Source organism: Mus caroli, chromosome 4 (assembly GCF_900094665.2).
Source record: "Mus caroli chromosome 4, CAROLI_EIJ_v1.1, whole genome shotgun sequence".
NCBI classification, from domain to species: Eukaryota; Metazoa; Chordata; class Mammalia; order Rodentia; family Muridae; genus Mus; species Mus caroli.
The window spans coordinates 5437040-5460397 of NC_034573.1; the positions used below are offsets into that span (position 1 = coordinate 5437040).

The 23358-nt window shown below is 41.5% G+C and overlaps 1 protein-coding gene across 2 annotated transcripts in view; it reads left to right on the top strand.

The window, feature by feature from the left end:
• The window catches only part of Clvs1 (clavesin 1), a 179253-nt gene that overhangs the window by 9005 nt on the left and 146890 nt on the right, over nt 1-23358 (top strand). For both annotated transcript variants that reach the window (XM_029476174.1, XM_021161296.2), the window contains exon 2: nt 3234-3861. In XM_029476174.1, the coding sequence (XP_029332034.1) occupies nt 3407-3861 (455 nt within the window). In that variant the 5' untranslated portion in view covers nt 3234-3406. The remainder of the gene's footprint in view (nt 1-3233; nt 3862-23358) is intronic.

The following is a 23358-nucleotide window of genomic DNA, read 5'->3' on the forward strand; positions in this document are numbered from 1 at the left end:
TATATATATATATATATATATATGTATGTATGTGTATATATATATATAAAATATTAAGCATGAAATCCAGTGACCCTGGCTGGACTGTTCTCACCAGAAGCCTCTACTGCATGCTGAGCACAGAATAAAGATGTAGATTGGAGCAAATTTATTTCAGATATTATAGATTGGAGGCATAGCTATGTATGGAGGCAGGGCATGAAATATGCGACCTCAATTCTCCCCTTGAACCCACAGTAATTTATCTGGGAAACATTGTTGAGTTCCTTGGACTGTGAGGTAAGTAACTTGCTCCAAAGCAGCTTTAAATCTTCTTCAGGGAACAAGCTGTTGCTATGCGTTGTGCTCCTAGTGCTGTGTTCCTTGGCTTGGAACTGTGAGCATTACCCAGAATGCTTCAGTGAGACTAGGATCTGAAATACAGTGTCCTAGAGGAAATTCTCTAGGGGCAGGAAGTGGGATTCTTTATAGATAAGGGAGGGAATTAAAGGTGAACTGCAAGGCTTTAAGAAAAATTAGCCTGAGCGGGGCGTGGTGGCACACGCCTTTAATCCTAGCACTTGGGAGGCAGAGGCAGGCAGATTTTTGAGTTCGAGGCCCGCCAGGGCTACACAGAGAAACCCTGTCTCAAAAATAAAAAACAAAACCCCCAAACAAACAAACACCCAAAACAAAACAAAACAAAAACAAACAAAAAACCTAACCTGCCCAAGATATGGGAGAACCACTGACTTATTAAAAAATGGCATTTTGACTGCTATTTTTATTGATGCCTTTATAACTGGTAGCACCTGCTGCATCATGTATACTGTCCTAGGCACTGAGAAATGTCAGAGGTCACAATGAACTTCGTTGCTCACAGAGCATATACTGAGGATTCACAGATCAATAACAGACACCCTCCTTTTGTAGGAGATTCTGAATAAAAGGGAGAAGGAAGATGCTAATAAGACATGGTATGGTTAAATGTGTGTGTATCATCTGATTTCTGATTTCAGAAGGTTGAGGAGGGTTTCCTGGGGTGAGTGACTTTCAGAATGAGTCTGAAGAATGGGGAGTTGGAAGCTAATAATGGATGTTAATCACAGTGCAATATGAGTTTATTTCAGTTGTAATACAGAGTAATGGGAATGTAGAAAATAAATTGGCAACAAAGGCCATGGTAGAAAGCCTGTTTCCAGTCTAAACACTGGAGTGGGTGATGGTCTCAGTTATGCCAACAACCGTGGATCTGAAAAGATGGGAAGATTTGAGAGCTAATAAAAATGTGACTGCCCAGTAGTGGATGGAGAAAGAGAGGGTATAATAAGAGATGTCTCTCAGATTTCCAAATGTGAACTTTCATGGAAGTTGTTGTCATTCACTAAGAGATGAAACTGGAGGATCAAATTGAGGATGGGGAACTATGATAGTTCAGTTTGAACATACTATCTTTGTTATACTATCTTTGTATCTGTAGGTTATTTGCAGGAAGATGCTCTGTGGGCAACTGAATAAGGAGCCTGGAGATCAGAAGAAGGCTAGGGACTGGAGTTATTTGCATGCAGGTAGACAGATCATGGGGCAGCATCCTGAAAATTTTGGTATTGGGCTTGCACAGAGGGAGAAGAATGAGCAGGGGAAAGCAAGAAGCAGGGGGCAGGGATGGCCAGGGCCTGTGGACAGAGAAAGGAATGAGGGAAGGAGAAGATGGTCTAAGGAGGAAAAGGTCGGTGTCCAATACTGATGGATGTCACCTAAAATGGAAACTGAAAACTGACTTTTGGATGTAGCAACATGAGTGCCATTCAATACTGTCTAGACAGCTTGGTATCCTTCCAGTTTGTTTGTTCCAACATCATCATTGTTATTATCTATCTTAGCCAGGGTTACTATTGCTGATACTATTGATGAAACACAATGGACAAAAGCAACTTGGGGAAGAAAGGAGAACCACAGTCCATTGAGGGAAACCAAGGCAGGAACTCAAAGAAGGTGTGAACTCAAAGAACGTGTGAACCTGGAGGCAGGAACTGATGTAGAGGCCATGGAAGGGTGCTACTTACTAGATTTCTCCTCATGCTTTGCTCAGTGTGTTTTCTTACAGCACCCAGGACTATCAGCCTAGGTGTGGCACCACCCAAAATGAGCTAGGCCTCCTGCGTCAATTATTAAGGAAATTCCGTATAGACTTGCCTATGGCTTGAGCTTATGAAAGGAGTTTCTCACTTGATGCTCCTCCTTTCAGATGACTGTTGCTTGTGTCATTAGTGCCTATGTTTCTATAACAATGATACATCCATCTTTGGTATGTTGGTGAGAAGATGTTGATCAGGATATCTAGGAGAATGGTGAATGTAGAGATATCTTGGATCAAGTATACAAAGAAAGATTCAAAGAATACAGGTGATTTTCTTCTTTTGTTTATCATTTACAAGGAGAAATGAGATGATAATCAAAACTCTTTTATTTTCCTGTGTAAAACAGTATCTGAGGACAATAGAAAATTTATAGAAAATGGACAGATTTAGAAGTCCATATGGGTGAGGTAGAGAGCAGATTGAGAGCCTGGGGTGCCTGGGGTTTCTTAGCAGGAGAAGAAGAAGTCAAAACAACAAGTTCCACATGAGCCTGCAAACCTTTCTCATGGCTTAAAATGTCCTTCCTGAAGGTCAAGCTTCCAGCCCTGAACTTGTCTGGCATAACCTAGCCTGTGGAAATACGCTTTCTACTAATTAGGCACCTTAGGGTTAGGTTAGGGTGACCTTTAGTAGTCTCAAGCTGCGAAGGGCTGCCTTTAAAAAATGTGAGAGACAGATTTATGTCTGGGATACTTGTGTGAGAAATGAGGCTAATGGGAACCCATCAATTGTATAGCAGCCATAACATCTCTGTTGTATTTAGGCCCATGAACAGCCACATAAGCATGCTTTAGCATCATCAACAACAAAACCATTCATTAATAAAATATCACTCTATCGCTAATCTGACTACAGACCATTATCTTAAGGAGTCACTCACTGTAACTAAAAATTTTGTGAATGTATTTCAAATATTTGTATATTAACTATTCAAGTTGTTAATAATATGGCCAAATGTCCTATCTAAGGATTATATGTGCTTAGTTACAAGGTATATGCTCATCAGACCCACACTTCAGTGAACTCTTCTATCTAGACTTCAGTGAATTTGTCTGGATATTCTCCACTTCATCTCTCTCTCTCTTGTTTCTCCTGTGTGCATCTGTTTTTCAGTAAGCAATGGCTTCGGTTTCCCTCCTCTTTTGGATGGCCACCACCACATAGGGCCTGAATGTCCTGCTGTTCTCCAAGGACAGAAAGAAGACCCTGTTGTACCTGTCTGTTTGGGGAGCAGTCTTGTAGCAGAGCCATCGAATGGGCCACGGATTCAGCACACTTCCATGTGAATGGGACCAGTTTCTGTTCTTCCCACACCTCAGAGCTTAAGCACTTGGGAAGGAGATTTGGCCAAGATGACGCATTTGCAGGCTGGGCTCAGTCCAGACACTATAGAAAAAGCTCGTCTGGAACTGAATGAAAACCCAGATATTTTACATCAGGACATTCAACAAGTCAGAGACATGATCATCACCAGACCAGACATTGGGTTTTTACGTACAGATGATGCCTTCATTCTGCGATTTCTTCGAGCCAGGAAGTTTCACCAAGCCGATGCCTTCAGACTCCTGGCCCAGTACTTTCAGTACCGCCAGCTAAACCTGGACATGTTCAAAAACTTTAAGGCAGATGATCCTGGGATTAAGAGGGCTTTGATCGATGGATTCCCCGGAGTGCTGGAAAATCGTGACCACTATGGCAGGAAGATTCTCTTGCTGTTTGCTGCCAATTGGGATCAGAGTAGGTAAATGTAGATAGCGTCTTTACTTGGCTTTGCTTTGACATAGCATCATCAGTGCATGCTGGGGTTGTATTGCTTCATAGGTCAAAATTCATTCCACATGCCCTCAAGGAGGTTTTAGGACCTTGATGTAATGTCACCCAAAAGCAAAACGACAAGAGGACCATAGCCTCTGAGTTGCCCTGGACTTTAGAAGTAGGCATTTCACTCATCAAATTGGGTCAATTATTTTAATAAATCCCAAGTTGATGTCCCAATCTGTTCTCTTTGACATTATCTCCTTAAGCAGCAACAGCACAAAACCCAGCTTCTTTAGATTGCTTTCCATACAAAATAGTCTTGTGGATGCTCTCTGTAACTTTAATATCCTCCTCTTCTGTATGGCAGATTTTTCACACAAATGAACTCCCTCAATAAATGTCCTTTTTAGAGCCCCAGACTCTACATACCCATATATCTGTCTTCATCTCTCTACCTAGTCCCTCATGCCAAAATATGGGATCATCTTTGGCATTGGTCCCATTATCTGACTTCTTCCCAAATTCCACCCACCTCCACCTTTTCCTTTAAAAATCATTCCCAGTATCTTCACTTCACTGCCCCCATCGCTATCGATCAAGTTTTCGTCCACATTGTTTTGTGAAAACAATTATAACAGAAATGTAAGATCACACTGCTCATCAGATAACCTTTTTTGGTGCTTACCACATTTTCTTTTATTTTCCATTTTTAAAATTTTCATTAGGTATTTTCTTCATTTACATTTCAAATGCTATCCCAAAAGTCCCCCATATCCTACCCACCCACTCCCCTACCCACCCACTCCCACTTCTTGGCCCTGGCGTTCCCCTGTACTGAGGCATATAAAGTTTGCAAGACCAAGGGNCCTCTCTTCCCAATNATGGCNGACTAGGCCANCTTCTGCTACATATGCAGCTAGAGACACTAGCTCTGGGGGTACTGGTTAGTTCATATTGTTGTTCCAGCTATGGGGTTGCAGACCCCTTTAGCTCCTTGGGTACTTTCTCTAGCTCCTCCATTGGGGGCCCTGTGTTCCATCCAATAGCTGACTGTGAGCATCAACTTCTGTGTTTGCCAAGCACTGGCATAGCCTCACAAGAGACAGCTATATCAGCTGTATTTCAGCAAAATCTTGCGGCGTATGCAATGGTGTCAGCGTTTGCTCACCACATTTTCTACTGGGTATTTGTATGATCTCATCTAGCCACCTAATACTTTAGAATTATAAAGGTTACTGCCATTTCCCATACTTCATATTTGATGGCACAAGAATATGAGAAGGTACAGATCTGGATTCACTGTCACATAGCTAGTGAAGCCAGAATGGAAGTTGTGTCCTGGTTATGTGACTTGAGAGCCAGTTGTCATAGCCCAGCTATGCAATGTCACTGTGTGTCATGAGATCAGGGAAGATGGTGCTTTTTGCATGTTTATCTCTTTGCTGGGTAGCACAACTATCAATGTTGATTGGGAAAAATGAAAGGAGCCACTTGCTAGAACGCCCACTGTGGCTGGGACTTTCACAACAATATCATGGATAAAAATTTTATGTTCATAGGAAGACACAGGCTTAATGGGAAAATATACCAAAACCTTACCAATGCCATTTAAAAGAACTTCTGGTCTGCCTTTCTGTTGCCTCATGCCACTGTTTTTTCTAAGAATATCAGAAGTCCAAGGAGGTTTCACGATCATTGGCCATTTCCTGGTTGATAAATCAAGGCAGGGCCATCTGGCTCTGGAAAGTACACAAATGTCTCCACACAATCAGCCTAGACTTGAGTCAGATCTGTACCTGAACCGATAATAGCGATGTGGAATAGAAATCATGTTTATCAAGTTCACATTGCAGTTCATGGTGAGCCTTGCCTTACATTGCTCCACTGATGAGAATGATGGATGGATTTTTGCATCCATCCATCCATCCATCCATCCATCCATCCACCCATCCATCATTTAATCAACAAGCATGTAGAGGTGTGAGTTTGAGTCACTTAAGACCATGATGAGAACATGAGGTCTTCATTAGTGAAGACCCATGTGCAGGTCATGGTCCAATAGATGGTGCAGTACATAAAAGGCTAGATGCTACCCTCTACTGAACAATTACTCCTGAGACACAGGGGACATAGACACAGTGTCTAAATTGAAGGGAACAGTCCGACTTCCAAGAATGGTACACTCACATTTTGGCTCTGGAGCCAGACGGTTTGGATGGTTCTGGAGAACAGCCCTGTTGATGTCATTGTGCTGAATTGCCAGTGTTCTAAGGCTTCCATCTGCTGGGACGGACTGTGTGCTGAGCACCACTGTGCGCTGAGCACCACTGAGCCGTGCTGTTCATATAAAGAAGTGAACCAGAGTACGATGTTTGATTTCGTTTTAAGATTTGGTCTGTATATATCCCCAAATATGCCATGAAGAAATAAGAGGTAACAAATCTCTGAGGAAATAATGAAAATGTTTATAATTATAATAACCTTGGACAAGTTACTTTCTTCTCTGTTCCTTGAATTCCTCATGTGTAAAATAAGATTCTAATTCTAATGACTCATGAGTGAGAAGCCCATTCAGCCTCATCCGATGGATGAGAAGGGATTCTCAGATTCACTTTATAGGCTCCCCATTTGCTCCATTTAAAAAAATAATCTCTCTCCTCTCCTCTTTCTCATAGTCCCATGACCTAATTTTCACTTACTATACAATTTTATCTAAACCATTTTGCTTCTGACCAAGTGATATTGATAAATCTATCCACTTGACATTAAATCAGATGCAAACAAACCAGTTTGAACATGAATGTGACCATCCCACTTGTGGTTATATGCCCTCAGACAAGCAGCCTCCTTCAGACCAATTCCTGTCCTGCGAGGCAGAGGATAAAAGCAATGCCTTTATGTGGAATGGAAGAGAGCAATGTCGCACTGAAGTTCATTGGCATACAACAAGCATTCAGTAGACACCGGCTTCTGGTATTATCACTACTATTTTAAAAATCTGACTTCAAATATAATGGCAGACAGATGGCAAGTAAATTAGAACTGGATCCAGGAGGACACTATTTCAAAGCAAAAGTGGGATTATACATGCAAGAAATCCTCCCACTTGACTAAAGCACCTGCTTGCTTTCCCCAGATACCTGCCACATAGACCCTACCCAGACAAGGTCCAAAAGGCCAGGGAAATTCTCACAGCCTTGCAACGTGATTGCGTTCTCTCTGGGGGTGTCAATGATCATGCAGTGATTTGAATAGCTCATGTGAAAGGTTTCCTGAGATTAAGATGATTGTTAATATTTATGGAAATGATGTAAACTTTCCTCCATCTTGACCTGACACATGTATAAAAGTGAAACAACTGGGAGCAGGTCACAGCAAAGGCATGAGAGCAATTGTCCTACCAGAATTCAAGCTGGTCTTGCTCAGAGATGGAGGCTCCAACAGCAGAAATCTGTGTGGTTTCTGAGTTTTCTGCAGCTGCCAGGCTGAGCTGAATGAGTTAAATACAAAAGAACCACATACTAATTCATAAAGTAAACATGGCCAGCACTTACAGAGCCAGCAGGGTTGTTATACTAGTGTACCAGCTTCATATGCATTGGGACACAAGTTGACACCCTTATTCAGTGATTCCTCTGATCATACCTTACCTTACAGCAGCATTAGCAAGACTTCACAATCTGCCCCTTTAAGATCCCTAAAGAAAATCCATTTCTTGCCTGTTTTTTCTGAGCTGCAAATTTGCATGTGAGTCTTTGCTGTCAGGACTCTGGTGCTGCAGAGAGAAAGACAAGCAGAGAGGCACGTGTGTATTTATTTCTGGATTCCACTTCAGTCAAAACCAAAAGTTAAGCTCGGGTCCCATTGTTTTGCTGTTTGGAGTCCCAGTTTCTCAAGTGGAAACTGTATAAGACATCAGGCCTGTCAGACTGCTGCTAGGACAAACACAATCTTGGTAGAGTCCCAGAGGCAGAAGGGATTGAATGATGAACTCTGAAGTCAGGTGGCCACCTTTAAGCAGCCTCCTGAAAGTCCCATGCCTTAAGATGTAGCTGAAATCCTATCATGCAGTCTCTCACCTGTAAAGTAGGAGTGGTGACCTCAGGGTTACACTGGTTGATGCGCAGAAGTACTTCTTTCTTAAGAATAAATAAGCCAAGCAGGCAAAGAACTGGGCTACCAGGTCAAAAGATACTTTCTAAACACTGAAACCTTTGATCAAGTTATCAACATTTTCCCACTTGGGAAACTGTAAAAACAATAACTGTGACAGATCATAACTCCAAAATTATATTGAGCTGGAAGGCTCTGTTATTCTTATATACCTGGTTTAAAGGCCTCTTCCTATTGTTGGTCATAGGTTGTAAGAACAACAATCAGGGGACTCCTGACACACAAGTCCCGTCACACACCATAATCAGGGGACACACAAGTCCCGTCACACACCATAATCACATCCACAGTACTATGTGCAGACCAGCTCTTTCCACCTCAAATTTTGAATGGGGGACCACAACAGAGGAACTAGTACAAGTCAGAAAGTGTGGAGAGATAGAGAACATTCTTCCGTCAATATCAATACCTCTCACACATCAGATATCAGCAAGCAAGGTTCAGATATCAGCAAGCAAGTTGAAAACTAGACTAAAACATTGTTTCTTCAACAAAGTTGAGGCACTGTAAGAAACACTTAAATTTAGATAACTCCTAAAGAGTAAAGGAGGCTGGTGAGACGCTTGTTTAATGCCTTCAAACATAGGGACAAGAGGAAGGCCAAACATCCAGCGGGCTGCTTCTCCCCACAACATTCGATACAGAACAAAAGGTCTATATTGAAGATTAGCAAGCTTCGGGCAAGGTTTAAGACACAGAGCTGGGGCAAAGCTGAGAAAGTAGAGAAAAATTTAAAGAGGGACCAATAAAACCTCAGTAATTTACTCAAAGTAAATCATATTCCAATGAAATGGCTTAGAAACTCACACTTAAAATAAAAATACAGAGATAATAAAATCAACATTTCTAAAGGTCAGACAGCACGTCTGTTTTGTTCTGGTTTGACTGAGCATGGCTCTGCTCTGACAAGCCAGCTATCTTGGGGAAAGAGCCTTCATTAAGTTGTGTCCTGTTATTTCAGTTTCAGTCCCTACAACAACAACAACAACAACAAACACACACACACACACACACACACACAGAGTGAGAGAGAGAGAGAGAGAGAGAGAGAGAGAGAGAGAGAGAGAGACAGCTGCAAGTGCCTTACTTTTCCAAAGCATTTCCATGAGCATTTTCTCAGTTAGTGCTAAGAGCTGTTGAGGACACAAAGCATCAGTAACTTACTGATGGCAGTGAGAGGGGTTTGGGAGGAGACAGTGCTGTCTTCTCTAGGGAGCAATGTGACTCACCCATGGAAAAGCTGAGGCTCACAGCTTCCATTCCAAGTTAATTCCAATGACATCTGGAACCAATTACTCAGCCTTGGAATTATTAGATGTTTCAAAAATACCATTGGAACTGCTGCAAGGCTCTCTCTCTCTCTCTCTCTCTCTCTCTCTCTCTCTGTGTGTGTGTGTGTGTGTGTGTGTGTGTGTGAGNGAGAGAGAGAGAGCGCGCATGCGTGTATGCAATGTGTGTCAGAGGCCAGCATTGGGGGTTTTCCTGGATCACTCTTCGGGGTCTCTCACTCAGTTTATTCATTCAGTTAGGTTGGCTTCGCCGTGAACTCCATGAATCTGCCCGTCCTCTACTCTCCAGCACCGGGATTATGAAATTGTATTACTATGCCTGGCTTTTATGTGAGCTTTGGGTACTGAACACTGAACCCAGGTTCATAATCTTGTGTCGCATGCACTTCACTGACTGAGCATCTACCCAGCCCCTAGACTTGGTATTCTTTAATGTGATAAGGAAGAATGCATTCTATAGCAACCAGAATAGCGGCGATTGTCTGGCCTGCCGTGCTTCCTGAAGGTCCCAACATGGTCCTCCTGTCCTGGGCTCTGATAAAGCACCACTTCTCACAGCAGTGCCCCAGTCATCCCTCCCCTCCAGCCATGTGTGAGGAAGATGAGTGCTCAGGTGTCAGGTGAGGACATGATATTTCCTCCTGATGGTAGACCCAAACTAAGACACTTGGATCTCTGTCTGTGCTTAGAAATGGTTGCCTCCCAACTCAGTATGGTTTCTGGAAAGGTGTTCAGTTGTTCCTTGTTCCCTGACACTGTGCAGTAGTTTAATCTGGTGAAATTTCTAGAGATAGTCGTGCTCTCAAACCTCACTGGTGATTGCCTACCTGCAACAACCTCTCCAGTGCTAGTGTAGAAAAGGTGCCGAGTTCAGCGGTGTAAGAGGACTAACATCGCTATTGGGAGAAGAGTTTTAAGTCAGTTCTTTCTTCTGATTGAAGTCCTGAGACCATAGGTGAGGCGTACTTCTTAAAACTACAAATAAGCTAGCTGACTGAGGCTCTCCTTTAGCTATTACAAAGGTGTTCAAGGACCTTTTACATCTGGAGAGAGTTCTGTGTCTCATCCAATTTGATTTTCCTGAATGATAGATTGTATTCTCACATATCCATGCTGAACACTTGTGAAAAAGAAAAAAAAAAAAGAGGTGGGGCTGGGGAAGTGGCCGGATATCTCACTGGGGTCAGGCGAACCATGTTCTCCAAATCCCAAAGGCGATTCCAAGGGAGATGGAGCAAAATGCTGGATTCTGTTCCCTCTATTCTTTAAACAGCAACAGCAACTCGGAATTCCTATGGCAGTGGTCAATTCTCCAATTGTTAGGAGTTTGGAGGTGAGCCTGAGAGTGAGAGTAACCAAAATACAAACTAAGCAATGCTGGGTATTTATTAAGTGTTTATCATATGCTAAGAAGAAATGCTCTTGGTAGACACGAGTAATAACTATCTGGCAGGTGATGGAATTAAAGCTCAAAGAAGTGAGATCGTCTATCTGAGGTCTCCAAGCTGCAAAGTGCGGACATGGGCTAAAATCTCAGCCCCAATTCCTTAGGTACAGTAACAGACCATGCAACTTGTCATTGGAATCCTTCTTCCCATTTTGGGGCTGACTAAACAGACATTCAGGAGAGTGCTAAGGAAATTGTGAGGAAGCATTGCTAGTCGCTTCTGCTCTGAGAGGACATGGAAGACCTCGTGATCTACAAAGCAGATCCTTCACCATATTCTACTCTAATTCTATAGAAGCCTGGAAGATCACAGGTTGAAAATCCTTACCAAATATACTAGTTCGATTTTTTTCTTGCTGTGATAAACACCATGACTGAAAGTAACCTTGAGTGTAATGTTCTTGTTTGTTTGCTTTTTTGTTTGTTTTTTGTTTGTTTGTTTGTTTTTTACCTTACTGGTTATTGTCTACCATTGAGGAAAGAAAAGGCAGGAATTCAAGGCAGTAGGCTGAAGGTAGTAATTAAGGAGAAACTGGGGAAGAACATGGCATATTCCCTTGCTTTCGTGGCTTCCTCAGCTATCTTTCTTAAATAGTCCAGGCATACCTTCCTAGGGATGGCATCACCCACAGGAAGTAGGGCCTTCTATGCCAATTAACAAGTAAGAAAATGTTTCAAAGACATGGCCACAGGTCACCTGACCAGGACGAGTCTCTAGCTGATACTCCGTCTACTCAGGTATGTCAAGTTGACTATCAACTTTAGACATCATACCCACTTTCTGCCAATAATACTTGACAAGGTTAACTGTGACAACAGAAAAATAAAACAACTTTCATTTTCAAAAACCCATTGTCCAATAAAGGAAATTTGTTATTACTTGAAAATTATTACAAAACAAAAATGACCTCAATTTGAGCCAACAATAGGGGCCAGCTTTGCCTACCCATTCCTTTGAATTATTAAGTAAGTGTTCTTGTAGATTCTCATTTGACATCAGAATTTCAGCTCTTTGGCTTGCCTGTCTTCGGCCTCAGGAAGCTATACTTGCGATACTTTCTGCTCAGTGTGCTGATTGGAAACAACTGCAAGTGCTCAGCAGAGCTATCAGGGTGAGATAAGGTGCAGGAGGAAGAGTTTCTCACACAGTGCAGCCTTCCTATCTCTTTTCACAGGTAAGAAAGTTTTCTTACGTTGATGTAATTCAGAGCCTCAGGTATCCAGAACAAAATTTCCCACTCAACTGAAAGATAGTAAAATGTGCTATGCAATTCTAAAAGCTACTGATTGATGAAGGGATAAAATTGGAAGGGCTTATAATATGACGTCACTGCCTCTTCTTTAATGTAGCTTGCAATACTAGATGACCAAGCGATTCCCTGTCTCTTTCAGCTCTCTTCCTGCACAAGCACTTGTTCATAGACACAACCCACCACTTTTATTGTAACCAGTCAGCAAATGCTCAGAAGATTCTGCTGTCAACACCTCTATGTCTGGTAGAAGCCATATCTCATATAAACTAATGGATGAGAGAGCCATAGGTCTGAGCTTAGAGATAGTGAGTGCAGTAATCATGCCTGTGCAAGCAGAGTGATACTTCCCAGGGAGGCATTAGTGTCTCATGTCCCATGACAATCACTTACAAAGGCCAGTGGACTTGAGCTTAAGGAGCTATAAAGATTCAGTGAACACAGTTTGATTGACAGAATGTCTTCCTCTGTCACTGCTCCTCCCAAATTCTCACTTTGTAGATAAAATACTCATGAGTGTGGACATAAGAATAACTTCTTCCTTTTTAAGGCAGGATCTGGTGAAGGCAACTTGAGAAAACTTGGTGCCAATTCCTCCATTTGGAATGGTCTACCCTCTGAAAAATGACTTTTGTGAAGCTTGTCTTAATTAGCTTTTCACTGATTTGATGAAACATCAAGACTAAAAGCAACGTGGGTAGGGAAGGGTGTATTTGGCTTATACAGCCCCTCCTGAAAGAAGGCTCAGGCAAGAACCTGGAATGAGGAACCTGGAATAAGAAGCTATTGGGGAACACCCCTTGCTGGCTTGTTCTCTATGGCTTGCTCAGGCTGCTTTATTATATAGCTCAGGACCACCTGACCAGGGGTGACCCTACCACACCTATCATTAATCAAGCAAAATGTTCCACAGTTCTGCCTAAAGACCAATTTGATTGGGGACATTTTTTCCAATGGAACTTCCCTTCTCCTAGATGATCCAAATGTGTCAAACCAAGAAAAAAATGTTAATCAGCACAAGAATATTATTTTTAAATTTTTATTTATATTTGTTTGTGTATTATATAAATGTGTATACTATAGTGTGTGTGTATGCATGTGTGTGAGTGTGTGTGTGTAGATCAGAGAGCTGATTGTGGGAATCAATTTTCGTCTATCATGTAGGTTCTAGGGGACAGGCTCAGCAATCGAAGCCTTTAGCTTAGTCATCTTGTTGATTTCAGTGTTAGCACTAAAAAAAAAAAAAAAAAAAAAAAACAAAAAAAACCTGTCACTAAAAGAGAGCACATAGAAAGAGCATTGCTCATCATGGCATCCTGCATTCACTTGGAGATTTTCCAGGAAGTGTAACAGGCACTTGAATGCATGTGTTGCTCTCTAGTCCTATGTTCAAGTGCTTCAGATTTTCAAGAAACCTGGACAGCATTTTGACCACTTGAAAAAGACAGTGTCAAACTGAAGAAACCCCATGGCACATGCCCAGCCTTAACACCCCATACCGCAGCACTGAACCTCTTCAATATCCAACCGGCAGCTCTCTTGCCCTTTAAATATGGTTCCCAGATAATCACTCCTGAGCGGTGATATACAGAGCCTTAAGCAGCTGCTGGAGATGATTAAGTGGCCATGCTTAGCCGAGGCTGTAAATCAAGCTCAGAAGCCATTTATTGTGAGTGTACAATAAAGCAGCTGAAGTTAGTGCTGCTCTACTGCAAACTGTAACATTAGGCAAGGAAATAAAGAGAGGCTAAATTTTGTTGTGAAGGTTTTAAGGTAATGTGTTCTTCTTCCTTGGTCCATTTTCTTCGTGCTTCCTATCATCTTCTTTGCCTTATTTCTTCCTGGGCACTAATATTCAATGCTGAGTGCATTATGCTGTAATTTAAAGTTCCTCTTGGAATAACAACCAGTGCCAATCTGGGTTGAAGGCACTCGCATCAATGATGGTCTTAGGCCTGTGTGTCTACATGTTCCATTGATTTAGTTAATATTCATGACAGGGTCTGCAGAAGCTGCTATTAGCTTCATTTTATTTGATATTTCTTCCTTTTGTTGAAAATAGATTTTAATGTAATATATTCTGATTATCTTTTTCTATACCCCCTCCCAGTTTTTCTTCACCACCCCTGTCATCTGAATACAGCCCCTTTTGTCTCCAATTAGAAAACCACCAGGCTTCTAAGAGATAATAATGAAATAAAATATAAGATAAAACAAAACCTAACACATGAGAATATGATAAAGCAAATATAAGAAAAATACCCCAAAATGATGCAGAGATGCACAAGAAACAGCTACAGATGCAGAGACTCACTCATTCGCACATTCAGGAATCCCCTAAAAACATTAAACTAGAACCTATAAGGCATACTCAAAGGATCTCTAGGATAAGAGAGAGAAATATACATAGATTAAAAATTAAAATAAGATAAAAAATTTAAAAGTCCTGACATGATATTATTAGACAAGAAAAATCCCCCAAAGATGTCTTTGAGTTTGTTTTCAACAGGGCATCTACTGTTGGGCTTACAACCTGCCCTGAGCAGTAGTTTGTGTTATTAGTGAGAGTCCTTTGGAGAAAATGAAATTTTAACTTGCAAGAGGTTATCAATTGAGGATTGCTTCTGGGTTAGGGATGAGGGACACGTGTCCACTTCTTTCAGTTCTAGGATCCCATGTGTTGCAAGCCTGTTCAGGCCCTGTACATGCTGCTTCAGTCTCTATGAATTCATGCGCTCATTGATCCTGTAGATTTAGAGGGGCTCTGTTTCCTTGGTGTCTTCCAACTTCTCTATCTCTTGCACTCTTTCTGCCTCCTCTTCTGTAGGGTTCCCTGAGCCATGAAGGGAGGAAATTTATGGAGACAACCCCTTTAGGCATGAATGCTTCAAGGTCTCTCATTTTCTCTGCACATTCTCTGGACGTTGGTTCCTATATTTATTCCCATTTACTGTAGCAGGAAGCTTCTCTGATGATGGCTGAGCAAGGCACTAATCTGTGATTATGGTAGAATGCCATTAGGAGTGATTTTATTGCTATGTTTTTAGCAAAACAGTAGGATTAAGACTCTGGGCTATCTAGTGTCCCAGGCAGAGCTGGGTATGGTTTTCATCTCATGGAATGAGCCTTAAGTAAAATTAGATATTGATTAGGCAATATCTATACTGCACAGATCTGAAGTGCTTGGATAACTTTTCCTTGTTACTGATTTCAGTAGAATTGCTTTAAATTTCTTTTCATTTAAATTGATATTGGTTGTGGGTTTGCTGTAAACTGCCTTTATTACATCACTTATGTTCCCAATCTCTCCAGGACTTTAATCATGAAAGGGTGTTAGACATAGTCAAAGTCCTTTTCTGAATCTAATGAAATGATTATGTTGGTTTTTTATTTTAGTTTATTTATATGGTGGATTGCATTTATTACTTTATATGAATTGAACCACTCATCTCTGGGATAAAGGCTATTTGATCATAGTGGATGATCTTCAGATATGTTCTTGGATTCAGTTTTCAAATTTTTTCTTTTTTAGACTTTTTCCAACTATGGTCATAAGGAAAATTATGTATACTTTTCTTTTGGGCCTTTATATGGTTTAAGTATTAGGGTAACTAAGGCAATGTTCCTTTTGTTTCTGTCTTGTAGAATAACTTGAATTAACTCTTTTGGGCATTGACTCTTTTTGAAAGTCTGGTGGAATTCTGCACTAAAACTGTCTAGCCCTGGGTTTTGTTGTTGTTGTTGTAAGATATTTACTGACTGCTTCTATTTCACTAGAGATAATATGTGTTTAAATTGCTTATCTAAAGTGGTATGTATTGAAAACATTTATCTATTTCTTTTAGGTTTTCCAGTTTTGTAGAGTACAAGTTTTTGAAGTATAACCTTACAATTCTCCACATTGCCTCAGCGTGTGGTGTTATGCCCCCCTTTCATTTCTAAGTTTGAATATTTGGACAGCTTTTCAACCACTTAGTTAATTTTAGATAAGAGTTTGCCAGTTTTATTGGTTTTCTCCAAGAACCAACTCTGTTTCATTGACTCCTGGTATTTTGTTTTTATTTTAGTGGCTTCATCCCAGCATCATTTGATTAGTTCTTGCCATCTAATTCGTTTGTGGATAACTTCTTCCTTTTGTTCTAGAGCATTCAGGTGTGTGATTAAGTTGCTAGGACAAGATCACTTCAACTTTTTTTTTTTTAATGGAGTCACTTAGGGCTACAAAATTGCCTCTTGGAACCACCTTCATTGTGTCCTATAAGTTTGGGTATGCTGTGTATTCATTTTTCATTCAATTCTAGAAAGCATTTTGCTTCTTTCTTAATTTCTGTCTTAACCCCCTTTTCATTCAGTAGTGAGTTGTTCAGTTTCTATGAGTGTGGAAGCTTTCTGTTGCTTCTGTTGTTGTCGATATCCAGCTTTAATCCATGCTGATCAGATAGAATTCAGAGTTTTATTTCAACTTTCTTGTATCTGTTACGACTTGTTTATTTGTACCCAGTATATGCTCACATTTGGAGAAAGTTTCACGTGGTACTGAGAAGATACACTCTTTTATGTTTGGGTGAAATGTTTTTGTAAAGAAATGTGTGTTAGCCCCTTTTGATTTACAACATCAGTTAGCTGCAACATTTCTTTGTTTAGATTTTGTCTGGATGGCTTGGCTACTGGCCAGGGTTGGTGCTGAAGTCTCCCACTGTGAGTGTGTGAGGAGCAGTATTAAGTTGTAGTAGTGTTTCTTTTAAAACCTGGGTGCATCGATGTTGGGAATTGCAATGGTAGATTTTTTTCCTTTAATGACTTTTCCTGTTTTGTTTTCTGATTAGTTTTGGTTTAAAGTCTACTTTGTTAGATATGAAATGGCTACACCAGCTTGCTTCTTAGGTCTATTTGCTTGGACTATTTTTTCCCAGCCCTTTATCCTTAGGTAGTGTCTATCCTTGATGTTAAGGTGTGTTTTATGGATGAAGCAGAAGGATAGATTCTGTTCTCCTACCCCATCTGTTAGTCTCTGTCTTTTGTTAGGGAATTGAGACCATTTGTGGTGAGAGGTACCAATGCTCAGTATGTTGATTCATATGATTTTGATGTGGTGCATGTCCCTCCTTTTGACTTGCTGGTACAAGGTTATTTACTCCTTATTTTTACTTGGGGGTGGCTAATCTACTTAGATTAGAATTCTCCTTCTATTCAGCTGGATTTGTACATAGATCTTACCCAAATTTGGTTTCATAGGGAATGTCTTATTTTCTTCATGTACGTCAATCAAAAGTTTTGCTGGGTATAGTGTTCTGAGCTTGCATCTGTGGACTATTAGGGTTTTTAGAACATCTACCCAGGCCCTTCTGGATTTTAAGTCTCAATTGAGAAATCACATGCTAGTCTAATACATCTGCTTTTATATGTTACATGGTCTTTTTTCCTTCATGATTTTACTATTCTTTCTTTGTTCTATATTATACACTATCTACTAAACATATTCTATATGTTTAGTGTTTGATTATTATTTGCAGAGAGGACCTTGTTTTCTGGTTCAGTATATTTGTTATTCAATTCGCTCCTTGCACCTTATTAGGCATCCCCATCTTTAGGTTAGGGGAATTTTCTTCTATGACTTTGTTGAAAATATATTCTGTGCATTTGACCTGTGTTTCTTCTCCTTTTTCCATTCCTATTATTCATAGATTTGGCCTTTTAACATATCCCAGATTTGATGGGTGTTTTGCACTAGGAGTTTTTTAGATTTAACATTTCCTATGACTCAGTATCCATTTCTTCTATCATGTCTTTGATGTCTGAGATTCTCTCTTCCATGCCTTGTATTATGTGGGGGAGGCTTGTCTCTGTGGGTCTTGTTTGAGGTCCTACATTTTTTATTTCCAGATTTTTCTAATTTTTTAATATAATTGATTCTATTTCCACTCTCAGGTTTTGAACTATTTTATTCATTTCCTTCCACTGTTTGTTTGTGTTGTTATAGATCTACTTAAGGTATTTATTAATTGCCTCTTTAAGAACCTCTATGATATTCATAAAGTATATTTTAAGGTCTTGTCTTGTGCTTAAGCTATGTTGTAATTTTCAGAGCCTGCTGTTGTAGTATTGCCGGCCTCTAATGGAGACATATTTCTCTGATTGTAATTGATTGTACTTTTATCCTGGCTCATAGTCATTGTGTTTGGGAAAATTGTAATTCCAGGGACTGATATCTGGTCTTGTGTTTGGGGGTGGGTGGGTGTTTTGTTCCCTGGTTTCTGTTTTCTCTCTGTCCTATGAGGGTGTGGTAACTGTATTGCCTGGTCAGAAATTTCTCTGGGATTTTGCTGGGTGTGGCTACTGAGGGTTCAGGGTAAAATGTGTTTCTCAGTAGCTGGTATCTGACAAGTAGAATTGGGGGTGGCATAGAAGGATGCTGAGTAGTGGTCCACAGGAGGAAGGAAAGCAGGGTGTTCCACTATTTGCTCCTTAGTCTGCTGGGAATGAGGACTAAGACCATGAGGAGAGGCATCTGGGAATGAGACTGGAACATGAGATTTGGAGGTGAAGAGGGAGGGGTGAAGGTCTGCACTTACCCTACCTGGGAACTAAGTGGCCTGTGGATACACAGGAAATGAATGCTGTAGTTGGGAGCTGGGATAAAGGGATTCATGGAGGGGGTAATCTGTGTGATCCACTGGATGTGGGAGGCAGGTGGTCTGCTACATTGTTGGGGTGAGATTTGGGGAAGATCTTCAGGTAGTCTATGTGCCTCCCTTGCTGGAGTCAATTATCTCGACTTTAATCAGAGGATATTTGATCTGGCCCTGATCAATTCTGATTAGAGGTTTGATCTGGAGGATATCTTTTTCCCTCTCTACTTCATCTCATCTCCTAAGTTTGGGATCTGATATTAGGGAATGGGCCACCCAAATCTCTAGATGCTCAAAATGTGCTGTAAACTCTTGATCAGAAATCCATACCACTCCCTAATACAGTTGGTTCAGCCTCAATGTTATACATTTTGCCTTTTGTAATCCGACATCACTTTCCTGATTTAAAGAGCATATTCTGGTTGAGTTCAATGCGCCTCTCTCTCATACTCTGTCTCCTCCCCTCAGTTATTCCCCACTTTGCTTGTATAGTTTCTCCATCTTTGGTCCCATGAGAAGGGCATGGGCCAAGCAGAGAAGAAACACCTCACCCAACTGAGTACATTGGGGCCTCAAAGAGATCTTTCTCTAGAGGTTTTCTAGGTTGAAAGAAAACCAAAAGCAAGCAGGTGAAGGAGGGGAATGCATTGGAGGCCTGCTGGAGACAAAACTGCCCAACACAATGATCCTCAGGAGCAGAGCATGTCAATATAGGAACACCTATACTGGTTCCATGGAGCACAGAAGACCAAGGTTTACCTGGAGAGGGGTGAGGCTTCGGAGCTAAGCTGAAGCCAGGAACAGGAAATCTAGTTTTATGCCAAGGACACATCAACTCCCACCTGTCTTTCAAGTCCCACATCTGCAGTGAGAAGCTTTGATCTTCCAGTGTGTGCCCTGATGATCTTCCTTGTGCACTCCCTAAAGGAAGCTAGTGGAGGATGCTCCTCCCTGGTATCTGTGGCTCAAAAGCATCCTGGCCGGGGCCCAGAAGCATCCTGTTGGCTGCCTGACCTTATGGGAGAGTAATCTGAAACAATGGAAAGTCTGGACGAGTCAGCACATTCTGGGCTCTTCTCAGTAACATCATTGCTAAGGTGATTGTATGTGCAATTGAATTTGAGAATAAAGGAGAAAGAGTGTAGAACACTCATGCAGATCCCCAGGCTTGTGGTCCTCGGCAAAATCCAGTGGACATAAGAGTAGAAGCCACAGCGGGATGAGGGCAGGGGCAGGGAGTGGGTGGAGCAAAGATTGGACAGGCTGTGCGCCATGAGCTCAGTTGCCTCGTTGAGTAATAAAGCTATGGAAGGATATGACGTGATTGTTTCCTTTCAGCTCCTATTTCACACCCACACCCAGTGTCACTGTGTACCACACACATTTAAGCAAAGGCTTCATGTTGTAGATGGCGCCATTGTTAGCGATGCTAAGTATGTCCAGAGACGAGGGCATATGGAAGGCCGGCTCGCTGCCTCGTTCTCAGTGAACAGCTTCCTATTTCTACTCAGCATTCCCTCGCTCTGAAAGGCTTGTGTAAATTCTGGCAAGAACCCACTCCCTCGCGTGTTTTGGAGAGGTTAATCCATCATGTAATTTCATCGCACGCATGCAGATGGGCTAACCGCACCTCCCACGGGCAGAGTGCTGCAGCTGGTATTTGATCTGTGGAATCTTCCCGTACAATGCCTCACTTGCTTTATATCTTTGGAAAGGAAAAGTGTATTCTGGACATACTGAATTTCCAAATAATCAAGGAATGCCTTATTCAATTCACCTCTGTTTAAAGTAAAGAAACCTTGTTACACAGTGCTTTGTGGAAAGCACTGCCTATAAGAACTGTAAACAACCATAATGATGGTCCCTCAGGCGTGGGCTTTGGCCCCTGCTACATTGCCCACCCTACCACACTTTCTGACTAGGCTAATACTTTTAATAATTTCTTCTTTCTTTTTTAGCAGTAGTCATTAGCGGTTCTATTTCAAAACTCTTCTTTCATTTTATTTTCTTCAGTTTGGCAAGTCTGGAAACAAAACCTGCTGAAGTACATGCTTTGGGTGTAGACTGATAGGGAGTCCCATGAATGAAGGAAGTCAGCTGTAGCTGGGCATGGATTTACAGCCTCTCACCTGGATGCCCAGAAGTACAGTCTGCCCAGAGCAGTAATAGGTGGGGCAGGAGACATCCCACACAGCCCCTATATTCTAGACTCTGGATTCTAGAGCCTTGAAGAACCGAGACACTGGCCAGTTTTTCTCCCAGGACTTTTTCATCCTTGCACTTTGCCATCCAGGACAGTTGCCTCTTTCTTCTTTTTAGTCATCTCCCCAGCCTTTCAGAAAGCGATCTATATTTTCATTTAAATCTGGACTAAAGTTCACCCCCACCCCCCCGCCCAAGGTGGTGACTTCCTTTTGTCTCTTCATTTTTAGATTTTTTTTCTCATTTTTAAATATAGGACTTTGTCTCTCAACAAGGCTATATGGGGGAAGAAGGTCACGTTTCTGGCGTTTGGTTTACTGCTGTCACCTCTTTTGTCTCTTCCTTTGGTTCTTCCTCAGAGCTGCCACCACCTCCTCTTTTCTGAGGGTTCATTATGACATATGTGGCTGTGGCCTACCACTGAAATCACACCTTTAATATTGGCACGTTTGTATTTGTACTGCTTTGATCTCTCCAGTATTGAGATATCCACATAGAGAGTCAGAGAGCCCCAGCACAGCATAGAGAGAGATAAACCTGAATGAGGCTTTCTTCCCTGGTACCAGGTGTGGACTGGGTAGCTGACATTTCTGGATAAGTAGAACACTTTAACTTCTTTTTTCCCCCTGTTTGTTTGTTTGTTTGTTTTTTGTTTGTTTTGTTGTGTTATGTATAAGGTAAGGTCTTGATAAATAGCCTATGCCATCCCTGAACTTTGTATCTGCCTGCTTTAGCCTCCTGAGAGCTGGGATTACAGACACACATTATTGTCCTCCGCCTACCCTGTTATTTTTTTCACCCTAGGACACAAAACCTAGGGTCTATAGTTGAACATTGGGAATATATGGATTTCTTGACACTACAGATTCAGATATATCAGTAGAGGAGAAGGTAGTTTGTAGTAGATTCTAATCAAGTCACATCCGAAGAAAGTTTAAGAATCATCATCTATTACCCTACTATTGGTTAATGCAAATGTACAATTCTGTGGTGTTCTGGGGAGACCATTGTTCTATTAGTATTATATGTATTAATTCTATTCTAAAAACAAAGTAATATGTGAGTGTTGAAGTTAAATACTCCCCTGAAGGGAAATTCTGAAAATAGAAAAAGCATTTGGATATTAAAGTTCACCTAAAATCTGGCCACTTTTAGGTAGCCACCGTTTTTATTAAGAACTAAGGTATATTACACAGGAGGGTAGAGGACTTGTGAATCTGAATCCAGACATACCAGCATTGTGGTAAAGACTACCACAATGCAGCAAGATTGTCAAGATTGGGGTCGGGTGGAGCACAGCACCCACACCTCACCTGTCAATGAGAATAAAGTTGTCTTCTGCCTTGAAGAAGGGAGATGGGGAGAGATAAACAGGAAAATGTGACTGAAGAAGGAAAACATTGGCGCTCAATCAATGTCAGTGCTTTTATTCTCCTATTCTTCACTTAAAGCTATAGCAGAGTTACTTTAATAGCTTGCTGAATCTTTGTCTTATTGGACCAGATTTTGGGATTACAACAGAACAGCCAAGCTGGGGTAGCTTATAAAGAGAAGAAACTCATTTCTGCCATGTCTCGGGGAAGGCCAGGATCTAGACAACAGGGTTGTCTGGCAACAGCAACTGCAAGGTGGGGCTTGCGGCCTCATGGTGTGGAAAGAAGATGCACAGTGCCTTTGCATGGTAGAACATGGATGGGCAAATGAGCCGGATCGTAGTGGGGTAGGTTAGTGCTTTTACCTATTCTTTTCATGAAAGAAGGGACTCTTGAGTGCTGGTTGCTTCTAGGACCCATCCCTTTGTTCTGTCACTTTGGCCATTGAGCTTCAACATCTGAATCCAGGAGCAGCTTCAACTACACGAAGCTACAATTAATGCCAGACACAGGCAATCTCCATTTGTTACTTACAAAAGTAATGGTAAGGAACAGCTTAATATGTACGCATTTTCCACCTTTCCAAGGTTTCCTCTATAGAAATTCCAAGAAGTTCAGTTTGTGAACAGAGAAAGCCTTTTGACTTGTGCCACACGTATTTTTTTCTACAATGTTGCTCTGGTCTCTGCTCTCGCGGAAAATGCCCATCTCTTCTTAGCCCTCATAAAGTGTACTCAGCACTTTTATATTGTGTTGCCTTCAGTTCTGTATGTGGAACGAGGGACTTTGTGCAGGGAAGTATTATATCTCAGAGTTACACCTCCAGCCCTAAAATATGGCTTTTTGTGGGTTTGATCACATTGCATTTCTCAACTTTACTTCTACACTTCCAGTTTAGCAATTACTAATTTCTCTGGGTACTTCCAACATTTTAGTGTGGCTGTTTTAACAACATAACTTTTTTTGAAATTAAAAAAATGAGCCGAGCCGGGCAGTGGTGGCGCACGCCTTTAATCCCAGCACTCCGGAGGCAGAGGCAGGCGGATTTCTGAGTTCGAGGCCAGCCTGGTCTACAGAGTGAGTTCCAGGACAGCCAGGGCTACACAGAGAAACCCTG